Source organism: Grampus griseus (assembly GCF_964374135.1).
Source record: "Grampus griseus genome assembly, chromosome: X".
NCBI lineage: Eukaryota > Metazoa > Chordata > Mammalia > Artiodactyla > Delphinidae > Grampus > Grampus griseus.
In genome coordinates this window covers 63,703,098-63,729,171 of record NC_138999.1, presented here as the reverse complement: position 1 = coordinate 63,729,171, position 26,074 = coordinate 63,703,098, and the positions used below count along the sequence as shown (strand labels likewise).

General features: G+C 36.4%; 1 protein-coding gene across 2 annotated transcripts in view; it reads left to right on the top strand.

Annotated features, from left to right (window-relative positions):
- The window catches only part of ZDHHC15 (zDHHC palmitoyltransferase 15), a gene marked incomplete at both ends in the record, with an annotated part of 102,230 nt that overhangs the window by 22,152 nt on the left and 54,004 nt on the right, over window positions 1-26,074 (top strand). For both annotated transcript variants that reach the window (XM_082681677.1, XM_082681676.1), the window contains one exon: window positions 2,050-2,144. In XM_082681677.1, coding sequence (XP_082537803.1) covers window positions 2,050-2,144 — 95 coding nt within the window. The remainder of the gene's footprint in view (window positions 1-2,049; window positions 2,145-26,074) is intronic.

Here is a 26,074-nt window from a genome sequence, read left to right as displayed (position 1 = left end):
AGAAACAACTATTTAGAAAATCTTGTATTCTCCTAGGGGTGACTAAATCATAGAAACAACTCTTGAGCCAATCTTATATTCTTGTGAATTGTCCCTAGCTCCTTGATTACAACCTATGGGCCTCTAACCCCATTCTCTCCAAACATTCCTTCAAATAGCTGAGAGACAAGGTTCAGCTCTTTGTTAGAACTTTTAAGGCAGTGAAAGTAAAGTAAAGCAGTGAAGTCAAATATTAGAGTCAAGACCTCTTTACTAGGTATCCCATTCAAAGGGAGAAGTGACTATCTAGTTGACAATTTTCCCCTGATCATAATCTGGGGTTTTCTATATTGAGCCAAAATGGGAATTTTAGTGAGGACTCTTTCAATTGCTAAAGCTACAGCTGATATTTCTATTTGAATAATAGTATGTAATTGAAAGGTGCACCCATCTCCCCATCACCCCCTTCTACCAACTAAAATGCTTTTCAATTGATATAAAAGATATTACAGAAAATAGTGTCTTTTTAAACTAAACATAGTTTCCAACAATAGCTTTTTAAAGAAAAAAGGTATGCTAGATAATTGCCACAGCAACAGCCTTAGCATTTATGTGTCTGAGTATATATAGTAAAGCATTATTATTTTCCTATTTTCCCCATTTTGGTGCTGATCTTGCTGCATTCAAAACAGTCTATCTGCTGCATTCATTTTTATTCACACAAGAATGTATACGCATGTATACACATGCACACACATACACACATATTCCATATGTGTACTGTGTTTATATACTTATATAAACATATACAAATAGAGGATCTGGAATGATACACATCAAACACAAAATAGGTATTATGCCTTAGGAGGAAGAGGGGGGAGGTTAGATATATGTGTGTGGTTGACATTTACTTTTACTTTCTATTGCTTGAATTTCAAAATGAGATTTCATAATTACTCAAAACAAGCACATTAAAAAGGTCTTATACCACAGGACTGGGAGCACTGGGCCAGCTTTTTTCGATTCCGTCATAAATATGTGAGAGACTCAGCCTTATTAACTTGGTCTTGAGTCTCATCGTTCCCTTGAGTCTTCCTGATGGATTGAAGTAATCACACCTTACTATGCAAGGACTCACAATGAAACAGTAAAATGACCTTCAGTCTTACAATGACCTCTTTGAAGAATACTGAAATTTCCCATATCAGAAGAGCGATCTAGGAGGCAAAGAATATAAAAACAAAAGTGGTCGGGAGCCACAAATGTCTCAAAGGTACAACTCACATTTCAAAAGTGTGTAGTCTTGGGGACTTCCCTGACGGTCCAGTGGTTAAGACTTTGCTTTCCAATGCAGGCGGTGTGGGTTCGGTCCCTGGGCAGGGAGCTAAGATCCCACATGCCTCGGAGCCAAAAAAACATAATATAAAAACAGAAGTAATATTGTAACAAATTCAATAAAGACTTTAAAAATGGTCCACATAAAAAATATTTAAAAAAAAGTGTATAGTCTTTGGGGCTACTGAAACAAAAACTTGTGATTTAGAGTCAGAAGTCCTGTGTTTAAGACCTGGCTATGTTATATAGTAGCTGTGTGACTTCGGATAATCAACTACCCCTGATAGTTAATCAACTGTCCTTATCCTGTTACCTATCTCACAAACTTGTTGAAAAAATAAAATTGGATAATATTATGAAATCACATTGTAAACTCTATAGCACTGTGCAAATACTATCATTATTATCTTTCAGTACCCACAGTGGCAGAGAGAATGACAATTGGCAACAGTAGCTTCCCCCACATTGTCATAAAGGACATTTCCCCTTTACTCCCAGAATCACATGGCAACTTTTAAAATACGCGACTTCCAGAAAGTCTCTGGTTCCAAATTTGGCATTATAAATTGTTTCTGTCACTGCATGGGAAAAAGGTAAGAATTAACCTTTCATAATAATACTAGAAAATACTTGGTAATAGGAAAACAAAATAGAGATTTGTTGAGATTTACATCTTACTGAACTCTTAGAAATGGATGAAAATATAAACACTGATTTTTTTTTCTTAAATTTCAGTTATCTACCTCATATTCTACCATGCCATCTTTGTGTTCTTTACCTGGACCTACTGGAAGTCTATTTTTACACTCCCACAACAGCCAAACCAGAAGGTAAGAATACTGGTTACTTCACAAAGGCTAAAAACAGAGGAAAGTAGAAATGTCAATAAGGCAAGAATAGGGCAAAAAGAGGAGCAAATAACCTTCCATTACAAAAGAGAGATTCAGGGTGATCTTTAAAAAGGACTTGTAGTGATAAATGTAAATTAAGAATAAGATAGTCTATTGAAGCAGTTTGTGAAATCACCAGCCATGGATCTCTTTAAGACTAGGAAACCACTATCTGTATTGGTGATAGATTGAGAGAAACAAGAAAACACTTGGATTCTGAGGACTCATCTATTTCAATTCTATGAAACTATAATAATTTAGGACTCAGTGAGAATCTAGGAGACAACTAGAAAAAATTACAATAGTTAAATTGATCATTTTCAAATTGTGTTCCCTTGAATGAAAGTGTTTCATGCAATATTTGGGAGGGTGCATAAAAAATTCTAATCATATCAGGCATTTATAATATGTGACTACTGTGAAACAGATTAGTTTCCAAAGTAGGAAAAAAAAAACAATGGAAGAAGTTTCAACAGCCTCCAAACATTAGGGAAAGTACTGGTTTTAATTTTCCCATTTATGGGATCAAAATTGTACACATACAAAATAAAATTAAACACAGAGAAAGACAAATATCATGTGATATCTCTCATATGTGGATTCTAATTTTAAAAAAGATGCAAATGAACTTATTTACAAAACAGAGACAGACTCACAGATATTGGAAACAAACTTATGGTTACTGAAGGGAAGACATGGTGGAGAGGGATAAATCAGGAGCTTGGGATGAACATACACACACTACTACATATAAGATAACCAACAAGGACCTACTGTATAGCACAGGGAACTCTACTCAATATTCTGTGATAACCTATATGAGAAAAGAAAGAATGAATATATGTATATGTATAACTGAATCACTTTGCTGTACACCTGAAACTAACACAACATTGTAAATCAATTATACTCAAATAAAATGTTTAAAAAACACAAAGGAAGGTAGTAATGCAAGAATTGAGGAACATGAGATATAGGTTATATAGAAAATGGCAGAAGTTCTTCCTTATGAGTAATTATTTGAAATATAAATGGATTAAACTATCCAATTAAAAGGCAGACGTTGGCATAATGGATAAACATTATCATCTATCTTTATGCTGTCTACAAATGACTCATTTTAGAGCCAAAGACATAAATAGGTTGAAAGTAAAAGGATGGAAAAAGTTATTCCAAGCAAATAGTAATCAAAAGAGAGCAAGGGTAGACATATTAATATCACACGAAGAGGTTTTAAGCCAAAAACAGTTACAAGACACAAAGAAGAAAAAGACCTACTGAATGATGTCAGAAAGATGGCAGAGTAGGAGATACCAGCCTCTATCCCCGCCCCCCCACAAAAAACAACAGACAGCTATACAGAAATGAAAATATCCCTGGGGGGGGCTCAAGTATCTAATTAAGAGCCTGCAACAACACAGTGGGGAAAAAATGGAGAATAACCACACAGAAAGGATTGCTGGGGAAATCAGCATGGCAGAGACATCTGAAGAGGGCTAAGAACAAAGAAACAGGGCAGAGGCTATCAGTATCAGCCCTGCGGCAGATGCCCATGCAGTCCCCACTGGTCTCCTCTGTGGAGGATCCTCACAACTTTTGCTTCTGAGGATCTCAGCAGCTCCCATGACAGCCATGAATTTCTGTAGCTTTAACAGCAGAGGACTCCATAGTGTTTGTTGGTGTGGACCCCAGCAGCCTGCTCTGTAGAGGATACTGTCAGCTTTTGCCACTGAAGTAACCAACAGCCAACATTGCCACAGACTCCCCAGGGAGTGAGACACTGCTGAGACTTCTCTACAAGAAGAAGCTGCTGTTGTGCTGCCTTAGTACCAGGGCTGCCACCCCCCCCAACACTGTGCTTGCCCTAGACACCAGACCTATGGCCACTCCATGTGTACCTACCACCTGACCCCAGCACCTGCCACCAGACTCCATGCATGCCCATGCTCCAGAAACTGGCTCCATGGCCACTATACATACACCAATAACTCAGACACCAGAGCCACTGACACTGCAGGGTATCCCATGGCCCAGACACTAGAGACACTATCACTCCATGAGCACATGCTCTGGACCCTGTATCCACAGCCAATCTGCAAGTGCCTGCACCACAGAAACCAGAGCACTGCTGCAGTGGGTGTACCTGCCCTCTAGAACCCAGGTCCATTAGCTGCTTCACAAGTGCTCAAACATGGGACACCCAAGCCACTACTGTAGCAGGCTCATCCATGCACCACGCATGCCTGCTATCCAGACCATAGCTCCATATCTACTCTGCAAGTGCATGCACCTTGCACACCATTACCAACACTGCAGTGAGGTTGCCTGTGCCCCAGGCACTAACACCACCACCTCCCTAGACCCCTGAGCCACTCCAGTAGCTTCACGCATGCCTCCATTCCAGACTCTCTGCATTGCTCCTCCATAGGCACCCATGCATCAAACATCGTAGACACAACCACAGTAAGTGTGTCCACAAACTGGACCCAGGGCCTCGAAGGATCCCCTCAGCCATGACTTCCACCATGCTAGAAAAAGGTATCAGGAGGACCCCAGAAGCTGTTACCACTGAAGACCTCAACAGCCCACACTTCTTCTGCAGACACCCACAGCCTTGGCCACCAACGTCTCCTTCAATCTTTGCTGATGCTGATGACAGCTGACAGAGCTGCACAGAGACTGCACCTTCCCTGGAGTAAGAACTGCTTCATCCCACCCAGCTGTCAGACTTGTACCCACCAATAGATGAAGGGCTTTCCCCACTGAAACCAGTCTATAAATTCTGGAAGAAGTGGTTGCTACATCAAATGTGAACACATCCATGCAATGATACAAGAAATGCAAACACTCAAGGAAAACTAACACCACCAAAGGAGCACAATATCCTGGTAAGCAACTGCAAAGAGATCTATAAAAAAAATCAAAATAATTATTTTAAGGAACTTGGCAGTTTACAAGAGAACACAGATAGACAACGAAATCAGGAACAAAACAAGAAGTTAAACAAATAGAGATAAACCATTAAAAAAAGAACAAAAACAATTCTGGAGCTGAAAAATACAATGAATGAAAGGAAAAATAATATAGAGAGTACCAACAACAGATTTGATGAAGCGGAAGAAAGAGCCTGAAAACTCAAGCATAGGTAATATGAAATTATCCAGTTAGAGGAACAAAAAGAAAAAAGAATGAAAGGGTGAAGACAGTTCATGGGACTTATGAGACACCATCAAGCATAAGAATATATGCATTATGGAGATAAAAGGAGAAGAGAGAAAGGGGCAGAAAGCTTATTTAAATAAATAATGGCTGAAAATTTCAGAAATTTGGGGAGAGATATGGATATCCAGGCACATGAAGCTCAAAAGTCCCCAGTTTCAACCAAAAGAGGACTTTACCAGGACATACTATAATCAAACTTTCAAAAGTCAAAGACAAGGAGTTTTGAAAGCAGAAAAAGAGAAAGAGTGGTCAATCACAAGGGAAACTGCATAAGGCCATCAGTGGATTTCTGAGAAGAAATCTAGCAGGCCAGGACAGAGTGGAATGATATATTAAAAATGCTTGTAGAAAAAACTACAAGCATTTTTACAAAGGTTGTCTTACCCAGCAAAGCCATCCTTCAGAAATGAAGGAGAGTTAGTTTTCCACCAAACAAAACCTGAAGGAGTTCATCCCTAGGAGAAGTGCCTTACAAGAAATGTTGGAGATGAAATGACAAGATGACAATTAGTAATGTGAAAACCTATGAAAGTAAAACAAAAATGCACTGGTAATGGTTAATATATAGAACAATTCAAAGTACTGTAATACTGTAATGGTGGTGTGTAAATCACTTTTAACTCTGGTATAAAGATTAAAAAACAAAGTATTAAAAATAACTATGAGTAAAATATTTTTAATGGATACACTATAAAGTGATGTAAATTGAGAAATCAAACGCATAAAATGTTGGGGAGGAAGTAATATGATAGTGTTTATGTATGCAGTGGAAGTTAACTTCTTAACAGCTTCAAATAGAATGTTATAAATATAAGATGTTTTATGTAAGCTCCATGGTAACCCCCCCAAAAATCTCTAGCAGATACACAAAAGATAAAGAAAAGGAAATAAAAGTACACTACTACAGGAAATCAAACCACAAAGGAAAACACTTAGGATGAATAAAGGAACTACAAAACAGCCAGAAAACAATTAACAAACTAGTATAGTGCATCCTTACCTATCAATTATTACTTCTAATGTTAATTGGTTAAATTCTCCAGTCAAAAGACATAGAGTAGCTGAATGGATTAAAAAAACAGCAAGACACAGTTACATGCCTATAAGAGACTCATTTAAGATTTAAGGATACATATGAGCTTAAAGTGAAGGGATGGAAAAAGATATTCCATGCAAATGGAAGCTAAAAGAGATCAAGGATATCTACAATATATCAGGCAAATAGACTTTAAGTCAACAGCCATAAGTGGAGACAAAGTAGATCATTATATAATACTAAAAAGGTAAATTCATCAAGAGGATATGACAGTTGTAAATATATATGCATCTAACATTAAAGCATCTAAATATATCAAGCACATATTAACAACACTGAAGGGAGGAATAGAGAGAATAAAATAATAATAGAGGAGAGGAGCTTCAAGATGGCGGAAGAGTAAGATGTGGAGATCACCTTCCTCCTCACAAATACATCAAAAATATATCTACATGTGGAACAACTCCTACAGAACACCTACTGAACGCTGGCAGAAGAACTCAGACCTCCCAAAAGGCAAGAAACTCCCCATGTACTTGGGTAGGGCAAAAGAAAAAAGAAAAAAAGGAAAAGGGAATCGGGATGGGACCTGAACCTGTAGGAGGGAGCTGTGAAGGAGGAAAGGTTTCCAAACACTAGGAAACCGCTTTGCAGGCGGAGACTGCGGGTGGCGGATGGGGGAAGCTTTGGAGCCACGGAGGAGAGCGCAGCAACAGGGGTGCAGAGGGCAAAGCGGAGAGATTCCCGCACAGAGGATTGGTGCCGACCAGCACTCACCAACCCGAGAGGCTTGTCTGCTCACCCACCAGGGCGAGTGGGGGCTGGGAGCTGAGGCTCGGGCATCGCTCGGATCGCAGGAAGAGGACTGGGGTTGGCTGCGTGAACACAGCCTGAAGGGGGCTACTGTGCCACAGCTAGCCGGGAGGGAGTCTGGGAAAAAGTCTGGACCTGCCTAAGAGACAACAGACTTTTTCTTCCCTCTTTGTTTTGTGGTGTGTGAGGAGAGGGGATTAAGAACACTGCTTAAAGGAGCTCCAGAGATGGGCGCGAGCCACGGCTATCAGTGCGGACCCCAGAGATGGGCATGAGATGCTAAGGCTACTGCTGTAGCCACCAAGAAGCCTGTGTGCAAGCACGGGTCACTATCCACACCTCCCCTCCTGGGAGCCTGTGCAGCCCGCCACTGCCAGGGTCCCAGGATCCAGGGACAACTTCCCAGGGAGAAAACAGGGCACGCCTCAGGCTGATGGAACGTCACGCTGGCCTCTGCTGCCACAGGCTCACCCTGCATACTGTACCCCTCCCTCCCCCTGGCCAGAGTGAGCCAGAGCCCCTGAATCAGCTGCTACTTTAACGCCGTCCTGTGTGAGCGAAGAACAGACGACCTCAGGCAACCTACATGCAGAGGCGGGGCCAAACCCAAAGCTGAACCCTGGGAGCTGTGTGAACAAAGAAGAGAAGGGGAAATTTCTCCAAGCAGCCTCAAGAGCAGTGAATTAAATCTCCACAATCAACTTAATGTACCCTGCGTCTGTGGAATACCTGAATACACAACGAATCATCCCAAATTGAGGAGGTGGACTTTGGGAGCAACGATATATATATATTTTCCCCTTTCTCTCTTTTTGTGAGTGTGTATGTGTATGCTTCTGTGTGTGATTTTCTCTGTATAGCTTTGCTTTTACCATTTGTCCTAGGGTTCTGTCGGTCTGTTTTCTTTTCGTTTATTTTTAGTATACATTTTAGCTCTTCTTATCATTGGTGGATTTGTTTTTTGGTTTGGTTGCTCTCTTCTTTCTTTTTTTTATTACTTTTAAAAAATTTTAATAATTATTTTTTATTTTAATAACTTCATTTCATTTTATATTTTTCTCTCTTTCTTTTTTTCTCTCTTTTATTCTGAGCCATGTGGAAGACAGGTTCTTGGGGCTCTGGCCAGGAGTCAGGACTGTGCCTCTTAGGTGGGAGTGCCAAGTTCAGGACATTGATCCAGCAGAGACCTCCCAACTCCATGTAATATCAAATGGTGAAAATCTCCCACAGATCTCCATATCAATGCCAAGACCCAGCTGCACTCAATGACCAGCAAGCTACAGTTCTGGACACCCTATGCCAAACAACTAGAAAGACATGAACACAACACCACCCATCAGCTGAGAGGCCACCTAAAATCATAATAAGGTCACAGACACCACAAAACACACCACCAGATGTGGACCTGCTCACAGGAAAGACAAAATCCAGCCTCATCCATCAGAAGACAGGCACTACTCCCCTCCACCAGGAAGCCTACACAACCCACCGAACAAACTGTAGCCACTGGGGGCAGACACCAAAAACAATGGGAACTATGAACCAGCAACCTGCAAAAAGGAGACCCCCAAACACAGTAAGTTAAGCAAAATGATAAGACAGAGAAATACACAGTAGATGAAGGAGCAAGGTAAAATCCCACCAAACCTTCCAAATGAAGAGGAAATAGGCAATCTACCTGAAAATTCAGAATAAAGATAGTAAAGATGATCCAAAATCTTGGTAATAGAATGGAGAAAATACAAGAAACGTTCAACAAGGGCATAGAAGAACTAAAGAGCAAACAACAATGATGAACAACACAATAAAAGAAATAAAAAAATCTCTAGAAGGAATCAATAGCAGAATAACTAAGGCAGAAGACGGGATAAGTGATCTGGAAGATAAAATAGTGGAAATAACTACTGCAGAGCAAAATAAAGAAAAAAGAATGAAAAGAATTGGGGACAGTCTCAGAGACCTCTGGGACAACATTAACCACACCTACATTCGAATTATAGGGGTTGCAGAAGAAGAAGAGAAAAAGAAAGGGCCTGAGAAAATATTTGACGAAATTATAGTTGAAAACTCCCCTAACATGGGAAAGGAAATAGTTAATCAAGTCCAGGAAGCACAGAGAGTCCCATACAAGATAAATCCAAGGAGCAACACGCCAAGGCACATATTAATCAAGCTATCAAAAATTAAATACAAAAATATTTCTTAAAAGCAGCAAGGGAAAAACAACAAATAACACACAAGGGAATCCCCATAAGGTTAACAGCTGATCCTTCAGCCGAAACTCTGCAAGCCAGAAGGGAGTAACAGGACATATTTAAAGTGTTGAAAGGGAAAAACCTACAACCAAGATGATTCTACCCAGCAAGGATCTCATTCAGATTTGATGGAGAAATTAAAACCTTTACAGACAAGCAAAAGCTAGGAGAATTCAGCACCACCAAACCAGCTTTACAACAAATGCTAAAGCAATTTCTCTAGGCGGGAAACACACGAGAATAAAAATACCTACAATAACAAACTCAGGACAATTAAGAAAATGATAATAGGAACATACATATCGATAATTACCTTAAATGTAAATGGATTAAATGCTCCCACCAAAAGACAAACACTGGCTGAATGGATACAAAAACAAGACCCGTATATGTGCTGTCTACAAGAGACCCACTTCAGACCTAGGGACACATGTGCACTGAAAGTGAGGAGATGGAAAAAGATATTCCATGCAAATGGAAATCAAAAGAAAGCTGGAGTGGTGTTTCTCATATCAGACAAAATAGACTTTAAAACAGACTATCACAGGAGACAAAGAAGGATACTACATAATGATCAAGGGATCGATCCAAGAAGCAGATATAAAAGTTGTAAATATTTATGCACCCAACATAGGAGCACCTCATACATAATAAGAATACTAACAGCAATAAAAGGGGAAATTGACAGTAACACAGTCATAGTAGGGGACTTTAACACCCCACTGTCACTAATGGACAGATCATCCAAAATGAAAATAAATAAGGAAACACAAGCTTTAAATGATACATTAAACAAGATGGACATAATATATATATATATATATATATATATATATATATATATATATAGGACATTCCATCCAAAAGCAACACAATACACTTTCTTCTCAAGTGCTCATGGAACGTTCTCCAGGATAGATCATATCTTGATTCACACATCAAGCCTTGGTATATTTAAGAAAATTGAAACCTTATCAAGTATGTTTTCTGACCACAACGTTTTGAGACTAGATATCAATTACAGGAAAAAGTCTGTAAAAAATATGAACACATGGAGGCTAAATAATACACTACTTAATAACCAAGAGATCACTGAAGAAGTCGAACAGGAAATCAAAAAACACCTAAAAACAAATGACAATGGAAACACGACAACCTAAAATCTATGGGATGCAGCAAAATCTGTTCTAAGAAGGAAGTTTATAGCAATACAATCCTACCTTAAGAAACAAGAAACATCTCAAATAAACAACCTAACCTTACACCTAAAGCAATTAGAGAAATAAGAACAAAAAAACCCGAAAGTTAGCAGAAGAAAAGAAATCATAAAGGTCAGATGAGAAATAAATGAAAAAGATATGAAGGAAATGATAGCAAAAGTCAATAAAACTAAAAGCTGGTTCTTTGAGAATATAAACAAAAATTTTAAACCATTAATGAGACTCATAAAGAAAAAAAGGAAGAAGACTCAAATCACTTAAATTAGAAATGAAAAAGGAGAAGTAACAACTGACACTGCAGAAATACAAAGGATCATGAGAGATCACTACAAGCAACTCTATGCCAATAAATTGGACAACCTGGAAGAAATGGACAAATTCTTAAAAATGCACAAGCCTCTGAGACTGAACCAGGAAGAAATAGAAAATATGAACAGACCAATCACAAGCACTGAAATTGAAGCTCTGATGAAAAATTTCCAGCAAACAAAAGCCCAGGACCAGATAGCTTCACAGGCGAATTCTATCAAACATTTAGGGAAGAGCTAACACCTCTCTTTCTCAAACTCTTCCAAAATATAGCAAAGGGAGGAACACTCCCAAACTCATTCTACGAAGCCACCATCACCCGGATACCAAAACCAGACAAAGATGTCACAAAGAAGGAAAACTGCAGGCCAATATCACTGATGAACCTAGATGCAAAAATCCTCCACAAAATACTAGCGAACAGAATCCAACAACACATTAAAAGGATCATACACCATGATCAAGTGGGATTTATCCCAGGAATGCAAGGATTCTTCAATATTCACAAATCAATGTGATACAACATATTAACAAACTGGAAGAGAAAAACCATATGATCATCTCAGTAGATGCAGGGAAAGCTTTCAACAAAATTCAACTCCCATTTATGATAAAAACCCTCCAGAAAGTAGGCATACAGGGAATTTACCTCGGCATAATAAAGTCCAGATATGACAAACCCACAGCCAACATAGTCCTCAATGGTGAAAAACTGAAAAGCATTTCCACTAAGATCAGGAACAAGACAAGGTTGACCACTCTCACCAATATTATGGAACATAGTATTGGAAGGTTTAGCCACAGCAAAAAGAAATAAAAGGAATCCAAATTGGAAAAGAAGAAGTAAAGCTGTCACTGTTTGCAGATGCCATGATACTATACATAGAGAATCCTAAAGATGCTACCAGAAAGCTACCAGAGCTAATCAATGAATTTGGTAAAGTAGCAGGATACAAAATTAATGCACAGAAATCTCTGGCATTCATATACACTAATGATGAAAAATCTGAAAGTGAAATTAAGAAAACACTCCCATTTACCACTGCAGCTAGAAGAATAAAATATCTAGGAATAAACCTACCTAAGCAGACAAAGACCGTATGCAGAAAACTATAAGACACTGATGAAACAAATTAAAGATGATACAAATAGATGGAAAGATATACCATGTTCTTTGATTGGAAGAATCAACATTGTGAAAATGACTATACTGCCCAAAGCAATCTATAGATTCAATGCAATCCCTATCAAACTACGACTGGCATTTTTCACAGAACTAGAACAAACAATTTCACAATTTGTATGGAAACACAAAAGACCCCAAATAGCCAAAGCAATGTTGAGAAAGAAAAATGGAGCTGGAGGAATCAGACTCCATGTCTTCAGAGTATACTCCAAAGCTATAGTAATCAAGAAAGTATGGTACTGGCACAAAAACAGAAATACAGATCAATGGAACAGGATAGCATGCTCAGAGATAAACCCATGCACATATGGTCACCTTATCTTTGATAAAGGAGGCAAGAATATACAGTGGAGAAAAGGCAGCCTCTTCAGTAAATGGTGCTGGGAAAACTGGAAATCTACATGTAAAAGAATGAAATCAGAACACTCCCTAACATCATACACAATAATAAGCTCAAAATGTATTAAAGACCTAAATGTAAGGCCAGACACTCTCCAACTCTTAGAGGAAAGCATAGGCAGAACACTCTATGACATAAATCACAGCAAGATCCTTTTTGACCCACCTCCTAGAGAAATGGAAATAAAAACAAAAATAAACAAGTGGGACATAAGGAAACTTAAAAACTTTTGTGCAGCAAAGGAAACCATGAACTAGATGAAAAGAAAACCCTCAGGATGGGAGAAAATATTTGCAAATGAAGCAACTGACAGAGGATTAATCTCCAAAATTTACAAGCACCTCATACAGCTCAATATCAAAAAAACAAACAACCTAATCCAAAAATGGGCAGAAGACCTAAATAGACATTTCTCCAAAGAAGATATGCCAACTGCCAACAAACACATGAAGGTATTCTCAACATCATTAATCATTAGAGAAATGCAAATCAAAACTACAATGAGATATCATCTCACACTGGTCAGAATGGCCATCATCAAAAAATCTATAGGCAGTAAATGCTGGAGAGGGTGTGGAGAAACGGGAACCCTCTTGCACTGTTGGTGGGAATGTAAATTGATACAGCCACTAAGGAGAAACATATAGAGTTTCCTTAAAAAACTAAAAATAGAACTACCATCCCACCCAGCAATCCCACTACTGGACATATACCCTGAGAAAACCATAATTCAAGAAGAGTCATGGAACACAATATTCATTGCAGCTCTCTTTACAATAGCCAGGACATGGAAGCAACCTAAGTGTCCATTGACAGATGAATGGATAAAGATGATGTAGCACATATATACAATGGAATATTACCCAGCCATAAAGAGAAACGAAATTGAGTTATTTGTAGTGAGATGGACTGACCTAGAGTGTGTTATACAGAGTGAAGTAAGTCAGAATGAGAAAAACACATACCATATGCTAACACATATGTATAGAATCTAAAAAACAAAAAAATGGTCGTGAAGAACCTAGGGGCAAGACGGGAATAAAGACGCAGACCTACTAGAGAGTGGACTTGAGGACACGTGGAAGGGGAAGGGGAAGCTGGGACAAAGTGAGAGAGTGGCATGGACATATGTACACTACCAAATGTAAAATAGATAGCTGGTGGGAAGCAGCCGCATAGCACAGGGAGATCGGTTCAGTGCTTTGTGACCACCTAGAGGGGTGAGGTAGGGAGGGTGGGAGGGAGGGAGACGCAAGAGGGAAGAGGTATGGGTATATATGTATATGTATAGCTGATTCACTTTGTTATAAAGCAGAAACTAACACACCATTCTAAAGCAATTAAACTCCAATAAATGACAGGGTGAGAGAGAGTCATAGACATATACACACTAACAAACGTAAGGTAGATAGCTAGTGGGAAGCAGCTGCATGGCCCAGGGATATCGGCTCGGTGCTCTGTGACCGCCTGGAGGGGTGGGATAGGGAGGGTGGGAGGGAGGGAGACGCAAGAGGGAAGAGATATGGGAACATACGTATATGTATAACTGATTCACTTTGTTATAAAGCAGAAACTAACACACCATTGTAAAGCAATTATACCCCAATAAAGATGTTTAAAAAAACTCCAATAAAGATGTTATAAAAATAAAAATATTAATTAAATTAAATAATAATAGAGAACTTCAATATCCCAATTTTATGAATGGATAGATCATCTAGACTGAAAAGTACTAATGAAAAAGCAAATATGAATAATTCAGTAGACCAAATGTACCCAACAGATATACCCAGAACATTCTACACAACAACAGTAGAATACATATTCTTTTCAAGCACATATGGAACTTTCTCCAGGGTAGAGCATATGTTAGGCCAAAAGACAAGTCTTAAAATTTAAGGAAGTTGAATTATATCGATGATATTTTCTAATATAATTGTGTGAAAGTAGAAATCAATAACACAGGGAAACTGGAAAACTCACACATATGTGGAAATTAAACAACACCCTCCTGGACAACCTATGGGTCAAGAAGAAATCAAGAGAGAAATCAAAATCAAGAGAGAAATCAAAAAATATGTTGACAAAAATGAAAATGGCGTTACAATATACCAAAACTTATGTGATGCAGCAAAAGCAGTTCTAAGAGGGAAGTTTATAACAATTAATGCCTACATTGAGAAAAAAGAAATATCTCAAATAAACAACCTAAGTTTTCATCTCAGAGAACTAGAAAAAGAAGAAACTAAGCCCTAAATTGATAGAAGGAAGGAAATCACAAATATCAGAGCAGAAAGAAATGAAATAAAAAACTAGAAAAACAATAGAAAAGATCAGAGAAACAAAAATCTGGTTTTCTGCAAAGATAAAAAAATTGACAGACCTTTAGCTACACTTCCTAGAAGCAGAAAACAGAGAAGACTCAAATAAATAAACTTTAAAAAGAGATGTGAGTGATGCCACAGAAATACAAAGGATCATAAGAACAATTAATAAATGAACAATTAATAAACAATTAATATGAACAATTAATAAATCAGATAACCTAGAAGAAGTGGATATTCCTAGAAATATACAACCTTCCAAGACTGAAACATGAAGAAATAAAAAATCTGAACAAATCAATAACAAGTAAGGAGTTTGAATCAGTAATAAAAAAAAATCTCCAAACAAATAAAAGTCCAGGGCCAGATGGATTCACTTGTGAATTCTGTCAAACATTTAAAGAAAGATTTATAGCAAACCTTCTCACATTCTTCCAAAAAAATTTAGTATGCTTCAAAACATTTACAGAGACAGCATTACCATAATACCAACGTCAGACAAGGACACTTACAAGGAAAGAAATTAGGCCAGTATCCCCAAACAACATAGATATAAAATCCCTAACAAAATACTATCAAACCAAATTCAACAGCATAATAAAAGGATCATTCACCACAACCAAGTGGGATTTATACCTGGGATAAAAGGATGGTTTGACATACGTAAATCAATAAATGTGATACACCATATTTTTTAAATTAAAGATTTTAAAAATCATATAATTATCTCAAGAGATACAGAAAAAAACGTGACAAATTCCAACATTCTTCATGATAAAAATTCTCAACAAATTCAGTATAGAACAAATGTACCTCAACATAATAAAGACCATATATGACAAGCCTGTAGCAAATATCATACTCAATGGTGAAAATTTGAAAGATTTTCCTCCAATATCAGGAACAAGACAAGGATGCCCACTCTCACAACTTCCATTCAACATAGTACTGGAAGTCCTAGCTAGAGCAATTAGGCAAGAAAAGGAAATAAAAGGCATAAAAATCAGAAAGGAAGAAGTTAACTTTTCTATTCACAGATGACATAATGTTATATATAGAAAATCCTAAAGACTCCACCAAAACCAATTTAGAATAAATGAATTCTGTAAAGTTGCAGGATTTAAAAAAATCAGTTGTGTTTTTATACCCTAAAAACAAGCTATCCAATAAAGAAATTAAGAAAGCAACCCCATTTACAATAGCATAAACAAAGAATAAAATACTTAAGAATAAATTTAACCAAAGAGGTGAAAGATCTGTACAAGTAAAGCTATAAAACAATGATGAAAGAAATTGAAAAAACAAATAAATCCATATCATTCTTATGGATTGGAAGAATTAATATTGTTAAAATGTCCATACTATCCAAAGCCATCTATAGATTCAATGCAACCCCCATCAAGATTCCAATGGCATTTTTTACTGAAATAGAAAAAAGAATCCTAACGTTCATTTGTAACCACAGAAGATCCCAAATAGTTAAGGCAATCTTCAGCAAGAAAAAGAAAGCTGGAAGCATCACACTCCCTGATTTCAAATTATACTATAAAGTTATAGTAATCTAAACTGTACGATACTGGCATAAAAACAGACACATAGACTAATGGAACAGAATTAAGAGCCCAGAAATAAACTCATGTATATGGAGTCAACTAACTGTCAACAAAGTTGCCATGAATACACAATGAGAAAATGATAATATCTTTCAATAAACGTTGCTGGAAAAACTGCATATCCACATGCAAAAGAATAAAATTGGACCTTTATCTCAGACCATTCACAAAAATTAATTTAAAATGGATTAATGATTTAAATATAAGACTTGAAAACATACAAATCCTAGAAGGGAAAAGGGAAAAACTCCTGTACAGTGGTCTTGGCATGATTTTTTGGATTTGAGACCAAAGCACATACAAACAAAAGCAAAAACAAACAAGTGGGATTATATCAAGCTAAAATGTTTCTGCACATGAGGAAACAATCAGCACAATAATAAGGCAACCTATGGAATAGGAGAAAATATTTGATTACCATATATCTGAAAATGGGTTATTATCTAAAATATATATGAAACTCTTACAACTCAATAGCAAAAAGCCAAATATACCCATTTAAAAATGGGCAAAGGACCTGAATAGATATTTTTCAAAAGAAGACATACACATGGCTAGCAAGTATATTAAAAAGTGCTCAACCTGACTAATCATCAGGGAAATGCAAACCAAATCTACATGAGGTGTCACCTCACAGCTGTCAGATGGCTATCATGAAAAAGTCAAAACATAACAAGTGTTGGTGAGGATGTGGAGAAAGTGAACCTTCGTACACTGTTTGTGGGAATGTAAATTGGTATAGCCATTATGGAAAACAGTACAGTGGTTCCTCAAAAATTAGTAATAGAACTACTGTATCATCCAGCAATCCCACTTCTGGGTATATATCCAAAGGAAACAAAATCTGTATCTCAAAGAGATACCTGCATTCCTATATTCATTGCAGCATTCACAGTCATAAATACATGGAGATAACCTATTTGTTTACAAACAGATGGATAAAGAAATTTGGTATATACATATAATAGAATATTATTCAGCTCTTAAAAATAAAGAAATCCTGCCATTTGTAACACCATGACATACCTGGAGGACATTATGCTAAGTGAAATAAACCAGACACAGAAAGACAAATACTGCATGATCTGACTTATATATGGAATGTTTAAAAAAAGTCAGACTCATAGTAACAGAGCAGAATTGTGTAACAGTTATAAACATATATGTACCTAACAAGAGAGCTCCAAAATATAGGGGGAAAAATTGACAGAACTGAAGGAAAAAATATACAGCTCTACAATAATAATTGGAGATTTCAATACCCTATTTTCAGTAATGGATAGAACACCTAGACAGAATATCAATAAGGAAAGTCAGGATTTAACAACACAAAAAACCAATTAGATGTAACACACATGTATGGAACACTGCACCTCAAAATAGAAGAATACACATTCTTCTCATACGCACATGGAACATTCTCCAGTATAGATCATATGGTTGGTAACAAAAGAAGTCTTAATAAATTTAAAAGATTGAAACCACACAAAGAATCTTCTCTGATTTCAATGGAATGAAACTAGAAATCAATAACCAAAGGGAAATTATAAATTCATGAATGTGTGGAATTGAACAACACACTCTTAAACAATCAGTGAATTAAATAAGAATCCACAAAGGAAATTAGAAAATACTGTGAATGAATGAAATTGAAAAATAGCATTCCGAATATTATGGGATGCAAGAAAACAGTGCTCAGGGGAAATTTATAGCTATAAACACCTACAGTATAAAAAGGAGTAATATATTAATTCAGTATTCTTTACACCTTAAAGAAACAGAAAATCAAGAGCAATCTGACCCCAAAGATAACAGAGGTAAATAATAAGGATTAGAGCAGAGGTAAACTAAATAGGGAATAGAAGACAATAGGGATGATTAAGAAAACAAAAGTGGGGCTTTGAAAATATCTACAAAATTGACAAACCTATAACTACACTTACCAACAGAGAGAGAGAGGGAGACAGAGAGGACACAAATTACTAATATCAGAAATGAAAGTAGGACATTACTATAGACCTTACAGAAACAGAAAGGATTACAAGAAAATACCATGAATAATTGTGTGCCAACAAATTAGATAACCAAGATGAAATGGGCAAATTCCTAGAAACACACTAACTAGTAAAACTGAATCAAGAAGAAATTTTAAAAATGGAATATACCTATAGTAAGTAAAAAGATTGTATTAATCAAAAACCTATCAAGAAATAAAAGCCCAGGACCAGAAAGTTTCACAAGTCAATTCTATCAAACATTTAAAGAAGAATTAGCACCAATCTTTCTCAAATTATTGCAAAAAAAAAGAGAAGAAGATGGAGAAACACTTTTTCTACTCAGTGCATGTAGGCAAGAAAAATAAATAGATAAAAGGCATCCAAATTGGACAGGAAGACATAAAATTATCTCTGTTCACAGATAACATGATCTTACTTATATCCAACCCTAAAGGTTCCACCAAAAATCCTGTTAGAACTAATAAATGATTTCAGCAAAATTGCAGGATGCAAAATTAACACATCAACAGACAGTAATCAGTTGCATCTCTATACACTAGCAATGAGCAATCAGAAAAATTAAGTAAACAGCTACCTTTACAAAGCATGAAAAAGAATGAAATACTTAGGAATAAACTTAACCAAGGAGGTGAAAATCTTGTGTACTGAAAACTAAAAAAAGTTGCTGAATGAAGTTAGATACAAATAAATGGAAAGACATCCCGTGTTCATTAATTGGAACAGTTAATATTGTTAGGGATATCATTACTACCCAAATTAGTCTACAGATTTAGTGCAATCTTTATCAAAATCCCAATGACACTTTTTTCATAAATAGAAAATTCCATCCTAAAATTCATATGGAATCTCAAGAGACTCCAAATAGCCAAAACAATCTTGAAAAAGAACAAAGTTGGAGGTCTCACATTTCCTCATTTCTAAACTTACTACAAAGCTACAGTAATCAAATCAGTGTGGTACAGACATAGAAACTAATTGAATAGAATAAAGAGGCCAAAATAAACCCTCACATATATGGTCAGATGATTTTTGAAAAGTGTACCAAGACCATTCAAAGGGAAAGGAGGGTCTTTTCAACGAATGGAGTTGGGAAAACTAGATACACACATGCAAAATATGAAGTTGGACCCTTACATTATACCATGTACAAAAATCAACTCAAATGGATTAAAGACCTAAACCTAAACCTATAGTTTTTAAAACTAGAAAACACTTAGAAGAAAAACTAGGAATAAATTTCATGACATTGATTTGGCAATAATTTCTTGGATATGACACCAAAAACAGAGTAAACTAAAGTAAAAATAAATTGGATGACATTAATACATTTAAAGTTCTAGGCATCAAAACACAACAGACTGACTGAAAAGGCAACCTATGGAATGGGAGAAAATTTTTACAAATCATATATCTGATAAGGGGTTAATATCCAGAATATAAAAGAACTCTTACAACTATACAACAACAGAAAACAAACCAATGTGATTTCTAAATGGGCAAAGGACTTGAGTAGACATTTTTCCAAATGACCAACAAACACATGAGAAGATGCTCAACATCATTAATCACTGGGGAAATGCATATCAAGACCACAATGAAATACCACTTCACATCCATAAGGAGGGATACTATTTTTTTAAAAAAGCAGAAAATGGCAAGTGTTGGCGAGAATGTGGAGAAACTGGAACACTCGTGAGATGTTGATGGGAGCATAAAATGGTGCAGCCACTATGGAAAATAGTATGGTATCTCCTCAAATAATTAAAAATAGAGTTACCAGGGCTTCCCTGGTGGCACAGTGGTTGAGAGTCCGCTTGCTGATGCAGGGGACACGGATTCGTACCCCGGTCCGGGAAGATCCCACATGCTGCGGAGTGGCTAGGCCCGTGAGCCATGGCCACTGAGCCTGTGCATCCAGAGCCTGTGCTCTGCAATGGGAGAGACCACAACAGTGAGAGGCCCACGTACCGCAAAAAATAATAATAATAATAAATAAATAAAAATAGAGCTACCATATGATCCAGTAATTCCACTTCTTGTTATGTACCCAAACGAATTGAAAGCATGGTCTCAAGGCAGTATTTGTTCACAGCAGCATTATTCACAATAGCCAAAAGGTGGATGCAAGCCAAATGTCCACTGAAAGATGAATGGATAAACAAAATGTAATATATACAAACAATGGAATATTATTCAACCTTCAAAAGGAAGGATACTGACACATGCCACCACGTGGATGAACTTTGAGGACTTTATGATAAGTGAAATAAGCCAGTCACAAAAAGGCAAATACTGTATGATTCCACTTACATAAGGTACTTAGAGTAGTCAAATTAACAGAGACAGAAAGTAAAATGGTGTCTGCCTGGAGCTGGAGGGAAGAGGTATAGGGAGTTGTTTAATGAGTATAGAATTTCAGTTTGGAAAGATGAAAAAAGGGTTTAGGATGGATGGTGGTGATGGTTGCACAACAATGTGAATGTACTTAATGCCACTGAGCTATACACTTAAAAATAGTTTAAATGGCTGAACTATATGTTGTGTATATTTTATCACAATAAAAAAATGGATCAAACACCAAAATGTAAAACTTAAACCTCTTAAACTCTTAAAAGAAAACCTAGGGGTAAATCTTAATGACCCTGGATTTGGTAATGGATTATTAGATAAGACATTAAAAACAAGAAACAAAAGAAAAACATATAAATTAGACTTTATCAAAATTTAAAACTTTTGTGCATCAAACAACACTATCAAAAAATTGAGAAGACCACTCAAGGAAGGGGGAAAATATTTGCAAATTATATATCTGATAAGTATCCAATGCAAATTATATATCTGATAAGTATCCACTTGATATCAAGTATTCAGAATACATAAAAGATTCTTGCAATTCAACAACAAAAAGACAAACAACCAAATTTAAAATGGGCAAATAATTTTATTTTGTATCTATATGAGATAATGGATGTTCACTAAACTTATTGTGGTAATCATTTCCTTATGTATATAATTCAAATCATTATGCTGTACACCTTAAAATTATACTGTGCTGTATGTCAATTATACTTCAATAAAACTGGAAGAAAAAATATTAGGTGAAAAAGTAGTATGGAAAATTAAAGGAATGATTGTATATACAAATGAAAGGAAAGACTACACCAAAATAGTACTGGCTCTTTATGAATAAGATTAGAAGGATTTTTTTCTTAATGTTTTTCTGTAATGTCTATATATTCTACAATGAGCTTGCATTACTTTTATAAAAATAAAACAATAACTCTTGTATACTGATACAATGAAAAATAAAATTTACATTTAGCCATGTGATCCATTTTGAGGTAATTTTTCTAAATTGGGGTATAGCTGTTTTACAATGTTGTGTTAGTTTCTACTGTACAGAAAAGTGCAGTTCCCTGTGCTATACAGCAGGTTCTCATTAGTTATCTATTTTACACACATTAGTGTATATATGTCGATCCCAATCTCCCAGTTCATCCCACCCACCCTTTCCCTGCTTGGTGTCCGTACATTTGTTCTCTACATCTGTGTCTCTATTTCTGCCTTGCAAACCAGTTCATCTGTACTATGTTTCTAGATTCCACAGGTATATGTTAATATGCGATATTTGGTTTTCTCTTTCTGATTTACTTCACTCTGTATGACAGTCTCTAGATCCATCCACATCTCTACAAATGACCCAATTTTGTTCCTCTTTATGGCTGAGTAATATTCCATTGAATATATGTACCACTTCTTCTTTACCCATTTCTCTGTTGATGGGCATTTAGGTTGCTTCCATGACTGGCTATTGTTAATAGTGCTGCAATGAACACTGGGGTGCATGTGTCTTTTTGAATTATGGTTTTATCTGGGTTTAAGCCCAGGAGTGGGATTGCTGGGTCATATGGTAGCTCTATTTTTAGTTTTTTAAGGAACCTCCGTACTGTTCCCATAGTGGCTGTATCAATTTATATTCCCACCAACAGTGTAAGAGGGTTCCCTTTTCTCCACACCCTCTCCAGCATTCAGTGTTTATAAATTTTCTGATGATGCCCATTGTAAATGGTGTGAGGTGATGCCTCATTGTAGTTTTGATTTGCATTTCTCTAATAATTAGTGATGTTGAGAAACTTTTCATGTGCCTCTCGGCCATCTGTATGTCTTCTTTGGATAAATGTCTGTTTAGGTCTTCCACCCATTTTTGGATTGGGTTGTTTGTTTTTTTGCTATTCAGCTGCATGAGCTGTTTACATATTTTGGAGATTAATCCTTTGTCCATTGATTCATTTGAAATATTTTCTATCATTCTGAGGGTTGTCTTTTCATCTTCCTTGTGGTTTCCTTTGGTGTGCAAAAGCTTTTAAGTCTCATTAGGTCCCATTTTTTAATTTTTGTTTTTATTTCCATTACTCTAGGAGGTGGGTCAAAAAAGATCTTGCTGTGATTTATGTTAAAGAGTCTTCTGCCTTTGTTTTCCTCTAAGAGTTTTATAGTGTCCAGTCATACATTTAGGTCTTTCATCCATTTTGAGTTTATTTTTGTGTATGGTGTTAGGGTGTGTTCTAATTTCATTCCTTTGTATGTAGCTGTCCAGTTTTCCCAGCACCACTTATTGAAGAGGCTGTCTTTTCTACATTGTATATTCTTACTTTCTTTATCAAAGATAAGGTGACCATAGGTGCGTGGGTTTATCTCTGGGCTTTCTATCCTGTTCCATTGATCTATATTTCTGTTTTTTTGCCAGTGCCATTCTGTCTTCATTACTGTAGCTTTGTAGTATAGTCTGAAGTCAGGGAGCCTGATTCCTCCAGCTCCATTTTTTTTGTCTCAAGATTGCTTTGGTTATTTGGGGGCTTTTGTATCTCCATACAAATTTTCAGATTTTTTGTTCTATTTCTGTGGAAAATGACATTGGTAATTTGATAGGGATTGCATTGAATCTGTAGATTGCTTTGGGTAGTTTAGCTATTTTTGCAATATAGATTCTTCCAATTCAAGAACATGGTATGTCTCTCCAACTGTTGGTATCATCTTTGATTTCTTTCATCAGTGTCTTATAGTTTTCTGCATACAGGTCTTTTACCTCCTTAGGCAGGTTTATTCTGAGGTATTTTATTCTTTTTGTTGCAATGGTGAATGAGATTGTTTCCTAAATTTCTCTTTCTCATCTTTTGTTGTTAGTGTATAGGAATGCAGATTTCTGTGCATTAACTTTATATCCTGCAACTTTACCAAATTCATTGATTAGCTCTAGTAGTTTTCTGGTGGCATCTTTAGGATTTTCTATGTATAGTATCATATCATCGGCAAACAGTGATAGTTTTACTTCTTCTTTTCCAAATTGTATTCTTTTTATTTCTTTTTTGTCTCTGATTTCCATGGCTAGGACTTCCAAACCTATGTTAAATAATATTGGTGAGAGTGGACATCCTTGTCTTGTTCCTGATTTTAGAGGAAATGCTTTCAGTTTTTCACCATTGAGAATGGTGTTTGCTCTGGTCTGTTGTATACGGCTTTTATTATGTTGAGGTAGTTTCCCTCTATGCCAACTTTCTGGAGAGTTTTTATCATAAATGGGTGTTGAATTTTGTCAAAAGCTTTTTCTGATCTACTGAGATGATCATATGGTTTTTGTTCTTCAATTTGTTAATATGGTGTACCGCATTGACTGATTTGCATATATTAAAGAATGCATATATCCTTGCATCCCTGGAATAAATCCCACTTGATCATGGTGTGTGATCCTTTTGATGTGTTATTGGGTTCCGTTTGCTAGTCTTTTGTTGAGGATTTTTGCATCTATATTCATCAGGGATATTGGTCTGTAATTTTCTCTTTTTTGTAATATCTTTGTGTGGTTTTGGAGTAAGGGTGATGGTGGACTCGTAGAATGAGTTTGGAAGTTTTCCATTCTCTGAAATTTTTTGGAAGAGTTTCAGAGGATGGGTGTTAGCTCTTCTCTAAATCTTTGACAGTATTTACCTGGGAAGCTGTGTGGTCTGGACTTCAGTTTGTTGGAAGACCTTTAATCACAGTTTCAATTTCATTACTTGTGATTGGTCTGTTCATATTTTCTATTTCTTCTTGGTTCAGTCTTGGAAGGTAATACCTTTCTAATAATTTGTCCATTTCTTCCAGGTTGTCCATTTCATTGGCATAGAGTTGCTTGTAGTAGTCTCTTATGACGTATTGCATTTCTCTGGTGTCCGTTGTAACTTCTCCTTTTTCATTTCTAATTTTTTTGATTTGAGTCCTCTCCCTCTTTTTCTTGATGCATCTGGTTAAAGGTTTATCAATTTTGTTTATCTTCTCAAACAACCAGCTTTTAGTTTTTATTAATCTTTGCTATTGTTTTGTTTCTATTTCATTTATTTCTGCTCTAATCTTTATGATTTCTTTCCTTCTACTAACATTGGGGTTTTTTTTTTTTTTTTTTGCTCTTCTTACTCTAGTTCCTTTAGGTGTGAGGTTAGATTCTTTATTTGAGATTTTTCTTGTTTCTTGAGGTAAGATTGTCTTCCAATAAACTTTCCTCTGAGAACTGCTTTTGCTGCATCCCATAGGTTTAGGGTCATTGTGTTTTCATTGTCATTTGTCTCTAGGTATTTTTTGATTTCCTCTCTGCTTTCTTCAGTGATCTCTTGTTTATTTAGTAGCGTATTGTTGAGCCTCCATGTGTTTGTGTTTTTTACAGTTTCTTTCCTGTAATTGATTTCTAATTTCAAAGTGTTGTGGTCGCAGAAGATACTTGGTACAATTTCAATATTCTTAACTTTACCAAGGCTTGATTTGTGACCGAAGATATGATCTATCCTGCAGAATGTTCAATGTGCACTTGAGAAGAAAGTGTAATCTGCTGTTTTCAGATGGCATGTCCTCTTAATATCAATTAAATATATTCGGTCTATTGTGTCATTTAAAGCTTGTGTTTCCTTATTTTTTTTCATTTTGGATGATCTGTCCATTGGTGAAAGTGGGGTGTTAAAGTCCTCTACTATTATTGTGTTACTGTTGATTTCCCCTTTTATGGCTGTTAGTATTTGCCTTATGTATTGAGGTGCTCCTATGTAGGTGCATAAATATTTACAATTGTTATATCTTCTTCTTGGGTTGATCCCTTGATCATTATGTAGTGTCCTTCTTTGTCTCTTGTAATAGTCTTTATTTTAAAGTCTATTTTGCCTGATATGAGAATTGCTACTCCAGCTTTCATTTGATTCCCATTTGCATGGAATATCTTTTTCCATCCCCTCACTTTCAGTCTGTATGTGTCCCTAGGTCTGAAGTGGGTCTCTTGTAGACAGCATAAATATGGGTCTTGTTTTTGTATCCATTCAGCCAGTCCGTGTCTTTTGGTTGGAGCATTACTCCATTCACATATGTGTGTTCCTATTACCATTTTCTTAATAGTTTCGTGTTTGTTTTTGTATGTCCTTTTCTTCTCTTGTGTTTCCAGCTTAGATAAGTTCGT